Here is an 18,010-nt window from a genome sequence, read left to right as displayed (position 1 = left end):
ACAGTTTAAACTGCAAGCTATTAGTTACGCGGAGGAACATGGGAATCGACCAGCCGCGAGAGAATTCAAGATCAACGAATTCATGGTTCGCAAGTGGAAGAAGCAGGAAAACGAGCTTCGCCAAGTCATGAAGACAAAGCTGAGTTTCCGCAGGAACAAACCGAGGTGGCCCAAGTTGGAAGCAATGGATTAATGAGCAAAGAACAGTCGGGAGAAGCGTCTCTACAGTCACCATTCGACTGAGTGCAATAACTCGGAGCTTGCCATAATTCCGGGAGGATTGACGAAGGAACTCCAACCGCTGGACATCGGTGTAAACAGGGCGTTCAAAGTGAAGTTGCGAGCGGCGTGGGAGCGATGGATGACAGATGGTGAACACCGCTTTACTAAGACTAGGAGCCAGCGCGGGGCGAGTTAATACGGTGCGCCTTATGTATGTGTTAAATACAGAAATAGACGCCGTAACTGAGACTGCGCCTTTTAATACGGTGCGGCTTATGGTCGTGAAAATACGTTACACTGATTAAATAAATTAATGAATTTGTGAAAGTGTCAGAGGGTGGGTGCTCTGACACTTTCACAAATTCATACATACGCTATCGCAGAACTGACACCATCTATTTTGCTGTGTGCTATTGTGTGAACGTGAAATCAGAATCATTATTTGCCAAGTATGTCAAAAACACAAGGAATTTGTCTCCGGTAGTTGTATCCGCTCTAGTACAACAGCAGGCAGCCATTTGACAAAAAATACCTTTGTGACATAAAAACATAAAACAATAGCTGGGATAGGCTCCATCACACCCGCAACCCTAGTGAGGATAAGCGGAACGGAAGATGAATGAATGAATGACTGAAAAACAAAAGACAGTACGGAAACTCATTGAGCAATGAAAGGTTACCGGTAATGTTGATACTTTTTTTTTTTTGACAATTGTGCAAATTACTTAGAGTCCTCTAGCAATTTAGAGCAGTTGGACTAATAGAATGACTAATAGAGCGATAAACTGGTATAGTGACAATTGTGCAAATGGTACAGAGTTCAAGAAATTTAAGCAGTTTAAAGTGACTAGTAGTCTGATAATCTGGAACAGTGACAATTGTGCAAATAGTACAAATACTTATCAAGCACATGAGTGGCCAGTATTGGTCAACAACAGACATGAAAATAGTGCAGAATAATGTGGAAGTGTCCCGAGAGAGATGTGACAATAATCTCAAGAAAAAATTGGTAGCATTGAATTGTAAGTTAACTGTTTAAGAAGTTAATGGCAAGAGGGAAGAAGCTGTTCGAATGTCTGCTAGTTTTAGTTTGCATTGTTCGATAGCCTACCTGAAGGAAGGAGCCGGAAGAGCTGGTGACCAGGATGTGGAGGGTCCAAGAGGATTTTGCATGCTCTTGTCTTAGTTCTAGCAGCGTGCAAGTCCTCAAGGGTAGGTTGGGGTGTACTGATAATTTTTCCAGCAGTTTTGATTGTCCGTTGCAGTCGGAGTTTGTCCTTTTTTTGTGGCAGCACCAAACCAGACTGACAGGCTGATTCGATGACTGCTGTGTAGAACTGCCTCAACAGCTCCTGTGGCTTCCTCTGGCTGCTGGGCCTTTTTGAGGATGGAGTTGATGTTGATCTCCCACTTCAGGTCCTGAGAGACTGTAATTCCCAGGAACTTGAAGGTCTCGACGGTTGACACAAGGCAGTTGAACAGCGTGGGGTGCAGCTGTGGCGAAGGATGCCTCCTGAAGTCCACGATCATCTCTACAGCCTTGAGCGTGTTCAGCCCGGGGATCTGTTGCCCGCACCACAGCTCCAGCCGCTCCACTTCCTGTCGATATGCAGACTCATCACCATCTTTGATGAGGCCGATGACCGTGTTGTTGTCCGCAAACTTCAGGAGTTTGACAGCTGGGTGCATTGAGGTCCAGTCGTTCGTGTAGAGAGAGGAGCAGCGGAGAGGGGACACATCGTTGGGGCGTCCCGGTGCTGATGGTGAGTGTGGATGAGGTGGTGTCCCCCAGTCTCACCTGCTGTCCCTTGCCCGTCAGGAAGCTGTAAATCCACTGGCAGACGGCAGGCAATACACTGAGCTGGAGAAGCTTGGAGGAGTGGAGTACCGGGATGATGGTGTGTTGAATGCAGTCCATGAACGGGATCCTCGCGTAGGTCACTGTGCCACCGAGGTGTTCCAGGATGAAGTGTAGTCCCATGTTGAGTGTGTCATCTACAGACCTGTTTGCTCTGTAGGCAAACTGCAGGGGGTCCAGCAGGGGACCTGTGACGCCCTTAAGGTGGTCCAGCAGGATGCGGTCTAAGGATTACATGACCAGAGATGACAGGGCGACATGCTTGTAGTCATTCAGACCCGAGATTGCAGCTTTCTTGGGGACTGGGATGATGTTGGAGCGATTGAAACAGGATGGTACTTCACACAGCTCTAGAGAACTATTGAAGATCTCTGTGAAGACTCGAACGAGCTGGTCCGTGCAGATTTTGAGGCAGGATGGGGACACAAGGTCTGGGCCTGCCACTTTATTCATCTTTTGTTGTTTGAAGATACGTTTCACATCCTGTTCGTGGATGGTCAACGCTGGAGGGGGAGTCAGAGGTGTGATGGTGGTCGGTGTGCGGCTGGGTGGGTGTGGGGTGTGAAAGTGTCCTTTTCAAATCTGCAGTAGAAGGTGTTCAACTTGTCAGCTAGTCCTTTAATTGTTCTCTGCTCGGGGGGATGGTTCCTTGTAGTTGGTTAGCGTGGATTAAATTTTAATCCACGCCAGACTGACTTAGAGTTGTTAGCGGTAAACTGCTTTTCCAGCTTTTCTGTATAATTTCTCTTTGCGATGTTGCTTTCTTTCGTCAACTGGTTTCTATCGCGATTGTAAAGGGCTCTATCCCCGCTTCGATAGGCGTCCTGGCTGCCACATCCTGGCACTTCAGCTCAAAGATCCCGCTGGTGAATTGCAACAACATACTCTCTCCAGTGGCACTAATGGTAAAGACAGCTTGAGTGGCAAAGGCAAAAAAAAAAGGAACTCTGAAGACACACAGGCTATGTTCACACTGTAGGTCAATTCAGATTTTTTTTGCCCAATGTGACGTATCAGATTCTGTGATGTCAATGGGAACAGTACAATTACGATGTTTTTAATAATCAATCCAGGTCTCTTTCATATGCAGATATAAATCGCATATGCATCCAATGCAAGTGCAGTGTGGACGTCATCAGAAGGCAACAAACGTCAAACTGTTGGACAAAGCAGATGCAACAAAAGCAAACGGCAGAAAAACAAGCAGAAAACAGTCAGTGGAGAAAAGAAGATGCTTTAGAACTGATAAATATCAGAAGATGTTACAGAAATGACGAGTGGCAAGTGATGGAACATGTCAACGTTCAAGCTTCAAAATGACGTTACAGACCCGTTCCGTACTCAGTAAAAGCCATATTTGTTTTTGTAATATGAACGACTCCATAAAAAGATTAACAAAAACATCCGAATTGGGCGTCATGCCCTGTAGTGTGAACGTAGCCATAGGTTCACACTGAAGGTCAATTCCGATTTTTTTTGCCCAGTGTGACATGTATCTGATTTTTTCATGTCAATGTGAACATTACAGCTCCGTTTTTTTTTATATCCGACCCAGGCCTTTTTCATATGGGGCGAAGATAGCTGGGATAGGCTCCAGCAGCCCGCGACCCCAGTGATGATAAGCGGTAAGAAAATGGATGGATATAAATCAGATATGTATCCTACGCGAGTGCAGTATGGACGCTCACAGGGTGCGCATCCAACCCATACGTCATAAAAAAGCGATTGTTTGGCAGGGGTGAAAACATGATGCTTTAGCACTGATAGATATAAGAAAATGTTGGCTCCGATTGCACAAAATTCTTGAAATCGCCACAAATGCGTCATGACGAGACCTCTGCAAGGAGCTGCATTTACTTCCATAAACATGTCGCCTCACAGTGACTTCCGGTTTTGTTCACATGCGTGTGATGTCACGGATGTGACCCGTCCACAATAGAAATCACATTTGTTCTTGTAATGTGTTCTAACGTCTGCATAAAAAGATCAGATTCAACTAAAAAAATCTGAATTGGGTATCATGCCCTGCAGTGTGAATATAGCCTAAGATGCATTTGCGTTAGTTTTTATGGAAAAGGCATATTTTAAGCAATCGGAGAAGACTATGTATATCCTCAAATGGAATTAGCATCTTCAGAAATCATGTTGCAAACAATGAAATATCATTTAGGACACAATGGTAAAGACATTTTGGCATTAAAAGTGTGAAAAATAGTACTTTCGTGTTTTCTTTCCTTTGAAACAATGATTACCATCTGAATAATGATAACTGCCAATAATTCAAATATATATATAAAAAATTTAAAATTTATTTTCTAAATGAAATTCGGTGGGTATGTCTTTACAAGTATTTATCAAATTATAATAAATGACCCATAAATAAGTACATGTAGTGGTATTACACATCTTTTCACTTTGGTTAACATGTTGACCTTGGCAGAGGTCTGGACTTTTATGGCAGCTCTAATTCATACAACACTGCAAATAAAACCTGCTCTTCCATCGAAACTATACGCCTGCCTACACACGATTGCAATGCTATTTAATCTTGAATACACTGGCAATACATACTGGGAAATAAAGTCATTCACATGACTGAAATACTTACAGGCTATCTCATCCAGTGCTGTGGCAATGAACCAGGACATTTTTCGTTCAGTCATCTTTGCACGTAGCGCTGTGATCTTGTCTTGCCATAACATACCTTAAAATAGAAGATACTGTTAATCATGTATTCACATGGTCTTCATCTGATCTAATCATTTAATGCAAGTCCTGGATATCAAGTTCCAAGAAAGAGCACAAAAACAAAAAACAAACAAACAACAAACCCATGGTTGGCAAGGTAAGAGTAAAAGGTCAGACACGGCTATGCTCCACCGCATAGTCGCGATTCGATACTCGCAAATTCACCCATTCACAGATTTTCTTTTGGAACCTCCATCCATCCACTCTCTGAACCACTTCTCCTCACTAGGGTCACGGGTGTCCTGGAGCCCATCGCAGATGAGTTTGGGTGAGAGTCAGGGTACACCCTGAACTGGTCGCCAGACAATCACAGGGAATATACATAAACAACCATTCGCACTCATATTCACACCTCCGGACAATTTAGAGTCTTCAATGAACCTACCATGCATGTTTTTTCATATGGGAGTAAACAGGAATACCCGCACAAAACCCACTCAGGCATGGGGAGAACATGCAAATTCCCCTCAGGAAGGTCTCAGCCTGAATTTGATTCATATTTTTTGCTGAGGCCAAAGCCCTGTCTAATATACTATAAAAGTATTGCTTTGCCTCCATCTTGTGTCATCTTGGTTCAAGAAACTATGTTGAAGTGACAGGAGGAGCTTCATTTAGACAGGCCATCGCCCTGTTGAATAAAAAAAGAAAGCACTACTTGTGCCATCTATAGGCAAGTAAAAATATTTCGGGGGACATTAATTACTCCCGAATTGTCGTAGCAATGTGACCTTGTCTTGCCATGACATACTTAATTGAGAAGGTACTATCAATCATTTAATCACATGGTTGAGCTAATCTAATCAGTTAAAAACACACACAAAAAACATGATTGGCAAGGAAAAAGTAAAAGGTCTGACAGGGTATACAGGGTTCCCCCTGTTTTCACGACTCTCTACTCGCAAATTTACCTCTTCACTGATTTTCTTTGGGAACCTAAACTTGATATTTTCTGAAAAGTGCTTCTTTTGTGCTCAGGCCCTGTCAGATATAAAACTATTGGCTCATTGCACAAAATGCCGTGACATCATTTTCATTGCGGAATACCTGTTAATAAGACAAGCATATCACAATGTGAGTGTTTTTTTTCTTTTTTAAATAAAAACCACAGTCGAGAAAGAAATGTTCGTCTGAATTATTCATGAACTTTAAAGTGAACTCCGATTGCAATGACATGTTTGGTATATGAGTCATTCCACGGATGTGGTGAAATGTTATGAGCAATTATTAACAGCAAAATACATTAAAAGGGATCAAATATTAACACACAACAGTACCGTCAGTAATCAAGTATCAACATGTAGATTTTCCACCTCCAATTGTTTTGCTATAAACCATGTCAAACGGATTTTTGTGAATTTTGACCAGCGCCGAAGTGTGACATTTTAGCAGTCATCAAGGGAAATAGGCACAGTGTGAAAAATATCGGCAAAATCATGCAACCACTTCGCCAATATCTGCTAAAAGGGTGCGCCTACCACTCAACAGAAGTTAATGAAATTCCACGGTGAGATTTCTTAGAGACACTTAAATAAATAAATACGCATCATGCTCGTAACTTTGTTGGTCGTTGGTTACGAGCAAGCAGCCACTCAATTTCATAACTGTAAACAAACAACGACCATTTTACGACGGCTATTTGGAATTGATGCAATAATCTCCAAAAATAATCATAGAAGGATAAATCAATTGCTTCAGAAGGAGTAGGAGACAATATTTACTTACATTTTTAAGTGTCGGTCATATTTTTGTTCGAGCGACTTGGACAAAATAACAAAAAAAGTCGACTATTTTGCGACATCAAACACCCAGAACCATTTTCGGCTTACATACGACCCGCATACGGCAGCATTTGAGCTTGATGGGAAAATGGAGGGGCCGGTAGAACCTGGTAAGTGTTTTCAAGAAAATTATGTCAAAATGTTACAAGGTTCGATCTCAAACGGTCAATTTACTAGCAATGATAAAAACGGAGTTTGTATAGAATTAAATGTTTTCTTGTTTGATTCGTTGAAGGAGAAATGATTGGTGAATTTTGACCGTTTTCTATCGCTAGTGCACAGGCTGTTTTCTGTGTCTCTTGACTGCATTGCTGGTAATTTTGACGAGTCACAGCTGTGTTGAGGATGTTGTCATGATTACGCGCGTACTTTAATCCTTATTATTAAACTTGGATTTGTTTCCGATTATAAAGACCTCCTGTCAAACGTTTTTAACTATCTTTGATCGAAACATATGATTCACTTTGTTGATATAAATGCCGATGTTGTGTGGTGCACTGTGGATTGTTACTGGTGCTTGTAACATGACATGGGCACTGCCAAAGACCGCTGATGTCAAAATTACGCACAGGTCTAAATGGCTGTATTATCGTTTACAAACACTGACTTCTGTAGCGACATTGTGTTCAAAACTGTGTTAATGTTTTGAAATCATAGTATTGCTCAGTCAAGGATTGGTATTTGGAATACATGTTGAAACTCTGGAATGCCATGGTGTGTGTAACTGGACAGTACAAGTTGTCTACCTTTACAAAGCTCACTTACAACAGAAGGGTACACCTTCAGCTGAAGAACAAGAAGTATGTTTCTAATCTATTGCTACAGCTACACAAATAGAAAAACATTCATTGCATAACACTGAAAATGTACATCTAGGGTTTTAGCATTAAAAATGGCAATACTTAAACCTGAATTAAAATAAAAATATAAACAACATTAATGTTCCCTAAGATTTACCTTTAGATTGTTTATCATGTACAACAATTAGATAAACATAGTTGGTCAAATGATTGAATTGGAAGTTAAAAATGGCAAGTGATGGAACAAGTTCAAGCTTCAAGTTGATGGTCTAACTGTGAAGGGTGAAAATTCACTAGTCCTATTACAAACCCAATTCCAATGATGTTGAGACGTTGTGTTAAACATAAATAAAAACAGAATACAATGATTTGCAAATCATGTTCAACCTATATTTAATTGAATACACTACAAAGACAAGATTTTTAATGTTCAAACTGACAAACTTTATTGTTTTTAGCAAATAATCATTAACTTAGAATTTTATGGCTGCAACACGTTCCAAAAAAGCTGGGACAGGTGGCAAAAAAGACTAAGAAAGTTGAGGAATGGTCATCAAACACCTGTTGGGAACATCCCACAGGTGAACAGGCTAATGGGGAGCAGGTGGGTGCCATGATTGGGTATAAAAGAAGCTTCCCTGAATTGCTCAGTCATTCACAAGCAAAGATGGGGCGAGGTTCACCTCTTTGTGAACAAGTGCGTGAGAAAATAGTCAAACAGTTTAAGGAAAATGTTCCTCAACGTACAATTGGAAGGAATTTATGGATTTAATCATCTATGGTCCATAATATCATCAAAAGGTTCAGAGAATCTGGAGAAATCACTGCATGTAAGCGGCAAGGCCGAAAACCAACATTTAATGCCCGTGACCTTCGATCCCTCAAGCTGCACTGCATGAAAAACCGAAATCAATGTGTAAAGGATATCACCACATGGGCTCAGGAACACTTCAGAAAACCAATGTAAGTAAATACAGTTCGCCGGTACATCGGTAAGTGCAACTTGAAATTCCACTATGCAAAGCAAAAGCCATTTATCAACAACACCCAGAAACGGCGCCGGCTTCTCTGGGCCCGAGCTCATCTAAGATGGACTGATGCAAAGTGGAAAAGTGTTCTGTGGTCCGACGAGTCCACATTTCAAATTGTTTTTGGAAATTGTGGACGTCGTGTCCTCCGGGCCAAAGAGGAAAAGAACCATCCTGACTGTTATGGATGCAAAGTTCAAAAGCCAGCGTCTGTGATAGTATGGGGCTGTGTTAGTGCCAATGGCATGGGTAACCTACACATCTATGAAGGCACCATTAATGCTGAAAGGTACATACAGGTTTTGGAGGAACATATGCTGCCATCCAAGCAATGTCTTTTTCATGGACGCCCCTGCTTATTTCAGCAAGACAGTGTGCACGTGTTACTACAGCGTGGGTTCGTAGTAACAGAGTGTGGGTACTAGACTGGCCTGCCTGCAGTCCAGACCTGTCTCCCATTGAAAATGTATGGTGCATTATGAAGCATAAAATACGACAACAGAGAACCCGGACTGTTGAACAGCTGAAGCTGTACATCAAGCAAGAATGGGAAAGAATTCCACCTACAAAGCTTCAACAATTAGTGTCCTCAGTTTCCAAACGTTTATTGAATGTTGTTAAAAGAAAAGGTGAAGTAACACAGTGTTAAACATGACCCCGTCTCATCTTTTCTGGAACGTGTTGCAGGCATAAAATTCTAAGTTAATGATTATTAGCTAAAAATAATGAAGTTTATTAGTTTGAACATTAAATATCTTGTCTTTGTAGTGTATTCAATTAAATATAGGTTGAACATGATTTGCCAATCATTGCATTATGTTTTTATTTATGTTTAACACAACGTCCCAACTTCATTGGAATTGGGGTTGTAAGTTCTGATATCCACTGAATTCATCCACTTATACCTGTTAGTATTCAGATCCTTCATTTTCCATGTTGTATTTTTAGTCAATGTTACACACATCTATATTTGCACTAAGTAAATTTTTTACTCGATACTTTGCGGTGCATTAACAAGTTGGACATAAATTGGTTTGCGAACCTACTCTAACCCTAGTATTTGTGTGAAAAATCCCCAAGGTTTTCATACAATAGACAGCTTTCCATGTTCCTATCTAAAGTCAGTGTTTCAAGTGACCACTGGTCAAATAGTGGTCATATTAAATAAACTATGTATGTTTTTATCCCATGAACCCCTAAATGTAACTGGTATACTTCAAAGAAATTTTACTAACATATTTTCAACAAAATGATTTGAGTTCTTAAATTTTTTTTTACATCTCACAAATTGTGTACCACCTCAGTAGAATGACCCATATACGATCTCTTTCGACTTGAGGAACAACAATAAGATACAACTTTCGATAATCATTTCCAGATTTATATATTTTTACAAAACGTAATTTTAACATAGGCCACCATTGTTTTTTCGTCGCAGTGCATTCTGGGTAGTGACGTCAAATGGGTATGTGCCCGACGCCAGGACTTTTTAGCATTAGCCACAGTAGCAGCCCCTGGCAGCGATGAACGTTGTTCAGTCATTTCAGTTCGAGCCAGAGCGTCCTCAGGGAAATGAGGAGAGGATGAAACAAGAAATGAGGATGAAGATGACAGGTGTGAAGAAAATCGAGTTGGTCATATTAAGTGGTGTATTTATAGCTACTGCTTGCCAATGCCGACTGAGAAAGAGAGTATCTGTTGTAAAGAGCTCCGTGTCATTTCTGCTACTTGTTCGTTTTGACCAATGTTATAAATGCAATCAGTAATAACTGAGTAAAGTTATATGCATACCTATTTTACTATTCTTCACTGCTAACTTAGTGCCCGGTGGCGATGGTCTGCTTACAACAGCTGCTGTTGCTGAAAGTGGGCTGCTCAAGGTATGCGACGAGCACCTGCTGTCTTTCGCATCTCTTTGCTCGGCTTTCTCTTGTCACACGTAGCCGTTTAGGCTCCTTATGAAGAAAGATAGTCGACGCTGCATTGGATTTAAGCCGTCGTTTATACCCAGACACACCAGTGAGCTCTCGCATGAGCTGGGGGCTTCGAACAACCGCGGAGCTTTTGGTAGCTCAACTCTTCCGAAAGAATTCTCCCACCGTTTCCTAAACTTTCTCTCTTTGGGAAAGCTATGAATGCTTACCTCCTTTTTTGCATTCCGTCCTGATTGGAAATTACATCCCAAAGCGCCGCAGTATGGAAATTTTAACTCTTTTTGCTGACGATAAGTTGTTCGCAAGTGGCTAGCTTAGCTCTGCTGAGAGCAGAAAGTAACAATTTTACAACACCCATTCTACGTCATCATTCCCAGAATGCTTTGCACACACTAAAACATGGCGGCGACGTATCAAATTATGGTCGAAACAAAATATTTTTTTTTAACTTAAAGGAATAATTTATAAATGTATACCACTGTATTTCAGTCATAGAGGTCAGTAGTTGTAAAATTAAATGTATTTGTTATTTCAATCGGAGTTCACTTAAAAAAAAAAAAAAAAACGTTATCAGTAGCTTTTCCCATCTTACCTTGTTTTATATCAAATGTCTCCATCAGATCCGGAGAATCTTTGTAATCAACACGTAGAGTTAATTTTGGGTTCATGGAACTCTTTCTTTAATCTCTTTCCTTAATGAGTCTATTTCTCTTGTTAAATTAATGTTTTCAACCACTGCGGTGTCCAGGATAGCAGATTCTGGGACGGAGCAACACAGTGAATTCAACATTGAGGCAAGGTCTGTTGTAGCTTCGCTGTTGAATTTGGATGGCAATATGCACGTTGGAACACGGCAATGTTTATGGTGTTGTTTGTGTTGCTTTTGGAAGGGAGAACTATGATGTTAAGGCTTAAGTCAACATACAGCTGTGATAGTTACTTTGGACAAGTCCTGTAAACACAACATGTTGCCATTTTACTCGTGGATTTTCGCTATTCATGGCAGGGTTCGTTCCCTATTCCTCCGAGTAGTGGGGTTAACACTATTAATCTAAACGTGTTGTACAGACCAGTGTAGTCCAATCCCAAAGTACGAAGCTGCGTGCTGGGTCTTTGTGGACGGTCGCTCCACACCACATCGATGAGGTTTTCCTGCACTCCTATGAGAGAGTGGCCCGCACTGTTCAATGCCTTAGACATGGCTTTCCATTGATCTGACATGGAACACAGGCAGGAAAAAATATAACACATTTAACACATACAGGTCAAGTGAAAGATAATAATACAGTAACAGTCAAAAGGACACAGATCCTCATTCATTAGCATGACCAAATGCATCCATTTTTTTGTATTGCTATATAAAAATTGGGACAATTTGCTTGAGAGCTTTACTTCTGGAGTACATGAGCAAAGCAACCTCAGGGGGCTTCTTTGTGTGCCATTATTATGTGTATGTGGCCATTAAATGTCCCTACCCAGAGCACCATGTGAAAGCTTGAACATTTTTAACTTTTGTTGCTTCTATATGATGAGAAGCATTCACGCTGCTATGGGTAGCATCACCTGTAGAGAATTTTGCATCCATAGATCCATTTTCCGTCTCACTTATCCTCACTAGGGTTGCGGGCGTGCTCCAGCCTATCCCAGCTATCTTTTGGCGAGAGGCGGGGTACAACCTGAACTGGTTGTCAGCCAATCGCAGTGCACACATAGACAAACAACCAGTCACATTCACACCTATGGGCAATTTAGTCTTCAATTAACCTACCACGCATGTTTTTAGAATGTGGGAAGAAACCGGAGTACCCAGAGAAAACCCACGCAGGCACGAGGAGAACATGCACAGTCCACACAGGCGAGGCCAGATTTGAACCCGGGTCCTCAGAACTGTGAGGCAGATGTGCTAACTAGTCGGCCAATGTGAAATGAAACCACAAAATACCTGCAGCAATGATCCAAGGGTCAACGCCCACTTTGGAGTTCTCTGGCAGGACACTAATCAGCCAGTCCTCCTGAGAGGGTGTCTCCTTCAGTCCTGTATGACAATAAAAAAGTAGATTATTTGGGCATGAAATGTACCAGATTTTTAGCTTCTGAACTGCATGATGTTGCAGTGCTTGCAATTGTTGCTGAGAGGGATATATCGATTTATATTTCTGTGATACAACTACAATCGATCTGTGCTCAGCAATTTGGCTTTCCAGATGACATCGTTTTTTAAAGGTAATCAATTGATTGTATCAATACTAGGAAATAACACATTGGATTTAAGCACGGCAGACTTAATATGGGTGTTTTTCAGCACTTTTAATAAAAAAGACAAATGTAACTCGATTCACTCTGCCTGTCTATGACATCATCGCTACGCACCAGCAGACAACAAAATAACATGGCGGATGGCAGAGGATAAGATGATGCGCGAGAAATTATCAAGACACCATTTTTGCCCATTGTGTGGAAACAGTTTGGCTTTTACAAAGACAGAGATGCTCTATATATGTTGCTTGCTTTTTGTAGGGTATGTAAATGTCAAGTAAAATACCATGGCAACACCACAAACCTCTCCAAACACATTAAGGCGCCATGTGATTTCACACAAAGCCAACCGTCCAGGCACATTTTACAGCGTTCCCGTTTAAGCTGCATTGTAAGATAACATCCGCTCTGCAGAAGCTTCAGGCCTTGCCAACACAGCAACAATTGCAAACAGCAGAAGTCGCAGGTAAACGTACTGTTAATTCAACCTGAAGAGATGCTGGTTGCAATTTTTATTTTATTTTTTATATTAATATTGTATCATTTTTATGTTGAAAAGCAAAAACAGAAGTAGCAGGTAAACCTACTGTTGAAATGTTGGTTATGCTTGCTGTACTTTTTTTTTTCAACCTGAAGTGTTGGTTGCACTTAATTCAAATACCATTAATCAATTACCATTAATTGTTGCTTACTTGTTTATTATATTCGTAATTAATTTATACATGATTCCCTTACAAGAAACTACAGGAACCTAGGAAACATCACCTGCATTGTCCAGTATCCAGGTATTGATTTTATAGTCACAATGGTTGAATTTTGGCTAAACACTTATTGAATAGATTTCAAGTCACTGAATTGTTTTGGATCGTATCGTTTAAAAGGTCCCATATTTTACCAAACCAACTTTTTCTTGTATTTGGGATTTTATATTGGCTTTATGGTGCCCGCGAGCCAGCGCTGTCAACATAACAAACACGTGCGCGCTCACAAGTAGTGAAGGTTAAGTCTTCTACATGGAGGCAACCGATCAGAGGAAAGGGGGCGGTCTGAGACAAAACGGATACAAAACTGGGTCAAACAGAAGTAGCTGCCAGATGGGCCTTTTCTGGACACTAGTATGACAAAACCATGGTGTTTTTTTTTTTTTTATTAAATTCACACTTTTATACTAAGTCCATGTTAGAGAGTCACTCTATGGTGCTCTAAATGGCCAAAATATGGGACTTTTAAATGTACCAATATCGTCCTTGAATGGTATCGGCAACCACGAATCATGACACGAATCGTTGTTAAAACTAATCGCTACATCCCTAATATAGGGTATTAATAAATGGAGTCACTCAACATGATCTTCAACTGCAGTCACAGAAAAATATATTAGACCACTTTTTTTCTTCAATTTCTTATTCATTTTTATGTCTGGTACCACTAAATGTATATTACCTGAAGAATACAATGAAAATGACAAAATATAGCTGATTCCATAATACTTTATGACCTATTTCACATACTTAAGTTTAATTGTATTCCCAGTGATTTTTTTATGCACTATCAAGAAAACCATGGAAAATGGCTAAATATCACCTCTTAAATTTAACTATTATGAGCTATTTTTGTTGTCATAATTGTATTTGTGCAAACAAATGTACCTTTAGTTGTACCAGGCATTAAAAATGAACAAAAAACTAAAATAACAAGGGTGGTCTAATATTTTTTTTCGTGGCTGTATGTAGTTGAGGTTGTAAATTACCCATCTTCATAAGGGTCCAGTTGTTGTCCATCTGCTGGGTGGCCTGAAGGAAATAACGCCCATCAGTCCACATGGCGGCGTACTGCTCTGTGATGATGGCTGTACCTACACAACACGACACAACACAACACCCACTCATGATTCAAAATCTAATAACACAGGCTCATTACTGTCTCAACCACAGTGGTTCTCAAAGTTTTTACACCAAGTACACCTCAAAAATACTCGACTCTCCAAGTCCCACCAATATGACCAACATTAAAATACAGTAGCACAGTCAGCCTATGTGTTCATCAAAATTGAGGGAGCAGTTTTAATATTCAAATGTATATGTTATTATTATTCTGAGCCACTCTAACAAAAAAGTCTTTAAATGATTAAATTAAATTGTATTGCACATATAAGTTAAACAAAAATTTAACCCAAGTAAAAATAAAAGTTTGAAAACTAACAGTTCTAAAAGATTAAATGCAAATGTTGTGCACATAAGTTACATACAAATAAACTGCACTTAAATGCACTGTCCTGGATATTAAAAAAAAAAAAAGTTTAAGTGACAGTACAAGATGCCGTTTGAATCACTGCTCTCCAAGATTCAGTTGAAACCTAAATTGCAATGTCCATAAAGTCTTACAAATAAGAATTAAGGAAGAATTTCCTCAAGGATTAATTAAAATTGACTACCCATGAGTGACATTTATTCTAAAGCCAAACTAAAGCTGGGTTTAACCTAAATTACTTAAGTCAATTAGTGTTGTGCGTGAATATTTCAAGGCAGGGAGTCTGTGTAGCCTTCCACAAAAAGAATGCACATTCCAAACAACAAAAAACAAAACCCACATCAAAACAGATACCTGCTGAGCCGTTGAAACCACAGATGAACTCGCGTCTGCAGTCACATGGTGCAATGTATTCACTCTTAACACAGAGACAATAAAAACAAAAACATATCAGATCATTAATAATCACAGCCAAGTGGTCTTCAGCCCATATACCACATTTACCAATTTGTCCTACTTACATCATGACGAGAATTCAATTTAAAACATCAGACAAGCAGAAAAAAGCTTCAGAATCACACAAGCGGCGCTATTGTGAGTGTATATATGAATTTCTAGAAAAGATGACACACCTGGAAAGATGCAAAAAAATATTTACCTGGTGGGCATCACCAGAGGGGATAATATAAGCTTGAAGAGGCTCAGTGACGTATTTACAATTCTTCATTACCTGGCGGAGATGCCTGACCAGCTCTCCTGTGATCTTTGGAGACATGTTTCTGTCTGAATGGACAATAATGGCAGAAAATTACTTCATTTCGCTGAAAGATTCATATGACAAATCTCTGGATGTTTGCATAGTAGTATAGATATAAAGAATACAAGCAAAAATAACCAACCACAATCATCTCGTTGTTATCATTTAAAACATGAAGCACTGACATTACCAGACATTTGGGAGGACATGGAGACTTCAGTTGAAGAGTGACTCACACTAAATGGCTGTCTATGAACATGGAGCTCACAAGTCACACCTCGATCTTTAACCCCCGTAACATGCTGACTCAACAACATGGAGTCTTTAAAGTCTTTAAAGTAATACATTCACTGTACATGCCATTAGGTATCTCCTGCACAATTTTACAAGATTCATACTTCAGTTTTTACAGAATAAGCATTTTTATTTTCCCTGTTGAAACATCTCTATATGGAGTTTGCATCCTTGTGCTTGAAAGGGTTTTCTCCAGGTACTTCAGTTTGAATGGTTGTTTGTCTGTATTGCCATGTGATTAACTGCAGACCAGTCTAGTGAGTAGCCCGCCTCTTGTTCAATGTTAGCTACCAGTGAGCACAAATGAGGATTGTGGTTGGACTTTGTAGTTTCGGTATGTACAACTTTATTGCACCGTAGTTAGGTGTGTCCAATATTTAGCTTTTCTGATGTAGGTATCCGAATTACTAAAAACACTGAGTATGATGTAGGGAAAACTCCAACAAACAATAACAACATAACATAACATAATAATCCATCCATACATGCATTTTCTGTACCGTTTATCCTTAACATAATAATGTTGTTGAATAAGCACCTCTATGACAGTAACAATGTGCACATTGGCCACTACTAGCCTCATTGTGTTAACTGCCTTTTCAGAGCAGTTCTTTTGACTGAGAACTCTTGCTTAACTCCATCCACATATACATTTTCTATAGCACATGTCCTCATTCGTGTCACAGGGGAGCTGGAGCCTATCCCAGTTGAGTTCAGGTCAGAGACTGGGTAACACCCTCAACTGGCTGCCATTCACTTGCAGGGCACATACAGACAAACACACTCACATTACCCTAACGGACAATTTAGAGTATTCAATTAAAATAACACGCATATTTTTAGAATGGGGAGGATGCCTTAGCAACTGAAGAAAACCCACACAATCACAGAGAGAACACGCAAATGCCACACAAGGCTCGAGGCAAGATTAGCTAGAAGAGCTTCTCGACTGTGAGGCAGACTCACAGTGCTGCCTTACTTATTACTTTTATAAGTTTTTAACTTTTTCATTGAAAATCAAGGGAATGGTTCAGCGTTACATTTTTATTGCACAATATGTGACAACTTGTATATTAATATTATAAATATTGTAGTAGTGTAAAGTCATGGTGGGGCATGGGGACACTAAATACTTGCCACTACAGTATAGGCTTTTAGAACTTGTTTTTTGTGTGTTTTCTGGTATTCTAATAACCTCGTGATTAGAGTATATGATCATTTTAGCATTGCTAAAACGGCAAACCTAATAATGGCCCAAGACATTGCAACTTCATAGTGATATGTATATGAATATCTGTATTTCCAAATACCACTGCCACAGTAATCATCAATAATAAACAGCATCTTTGATAGAATGATTGATAGAATGTAATAAAGTAGGTTCCCTGCTCGGTCAAAATAATGAACGCCCATGCGTGTGGAAAGGCAGTCAAATGTCACCCAATCACGTTGCAGGATTCTTCATCGATGAGCGTTACCATTGGCGAACCGCTCTGCATGCGTTTACAATTTGTTATCTTATCTCTCTAATCTAATCTCTTTTGTCAAGTCTCATCCTTTTGCTGGTTTGTCGGCTACAACGAACATACCAAATTTTTAGGCCAGCAACACAACAACAAAATTCAGTTGAATGAGGTCTTGGGTGTGGTAGGAAAACAGAAGAAAGTCATTGTTATGTTCTAAACTCCATTCTATTTTTTTACAGCAATACCCGTCTCAGGTTGGCTCTCAGTTTTCATACCAAACAATGGTGTGAGTTCGAGAAACAGACGTGGGATGAGCAAACGAGTCGCTCACTGGAAAACAGACCGCATCTACCATATGACTCGCTTTGTGCCACCTTCCGAACTCCTGCGCCGCTTTACGGTCAAATAACCACGCGTGCAGTAGGTAAAATAATGAATACACACCCGAAACTTTCGCCGTGTAAACGTAGTTCTTGCGTGTAAGGAGAAAAAAAAAACAAGTATCAAACAACAAGTCGTGAGGGTTTGGTTTACTAACAGGAGGCAGCCATTTCGCTGGTGATGTCATTAATCACGTGGCTGCAGTTTCCTCCAGTAGCGGCGGAGGGATGCAGCCTCG

At 40.1% G+C, this 18,010-nt stretch overlaps 1 protein-coding gene across 4 annotated transcripts in view; it reads right to left on the bottom strand.

The window, feature by feature from the left end:
* Nucleotides 1-17,992, bottom strand: part of xpnpep1 (X-prolyl aminopeptidase (aminopeptidase P) 1, soluble) — a 32,552-nt gene extending 14,560 nt beyond the window's left edge. For 2 of the 4 annotated variants that reach the window (XR_009788013.1, XM_061769431.1), the window contains exons 1-7: nucleotides 15,822-15,931; nucleotides 15,533-15,657; nucleotides 15,229-15,292; nucleotides 14,375-14,479; nucleotides 12,311-12,403; nucleotides 11,439-11,582; nucleotides 4,689-4,784 (exon numbers count right to left, since the gene is read on the bottom strand). Coding sequence is in view for 3 of the 4 variants with exons in the window: in XM_061769431.1 (XP_061625415.1) it covers nucleotides 4,689-4,784; nucleotides 11,439-11,582; nucleotides 12,311-12,403; nucleotides 14,375-14,479; nucleotides 15,229-15,292; nucleotides 15,533-15,657; nucleotides 15,822-15,840 (646 nt within the window). In the remaining variant the exon portion in view is untranslated. Of the gene's footprint in view, nucleotides 1-4,688; nucleotides 4,785-11,438; nucleotides 11,583-12,310; nucleotides 12,404-14,374; nucleotides 14,480-15,228; nucleotides 15,293-15,532; nucleotides 15,658-15,773; nucleotides 15,932-17,835 lie in introns of those variants that run through there. The other 2 variants (XM_061769432.1, XM_061769433.1) reach the window with 2 other exon arrangements.
* Nucleotides 17,993-18,010: the final 18 nt, after the last annotated feature.

The sequence above is a fragment of the Phyllopteryx taeniolatus genome, chromosome 4 (genome assembly GCF_024500385.1).
Source record: "Phyllopteryx taeniolatus isolate TA_2022b chromosome 4, UOR_Ptae_1.2, whole genome shotgun sequence".
Taxonomy (NCBI): domain Eukaryota; kingdom Metazoa; phylum Chordata; class Actinopteri; order Syngnathiformes; family Syngnathidae; genus Phyllopteryx; species Phyllopteryx taeniolatus.
The sequence above is the reverse complement of the archived record's forward strand: the minus strand, read 5'-3'. Positions and strand labels throughout refer to the sequence as shown.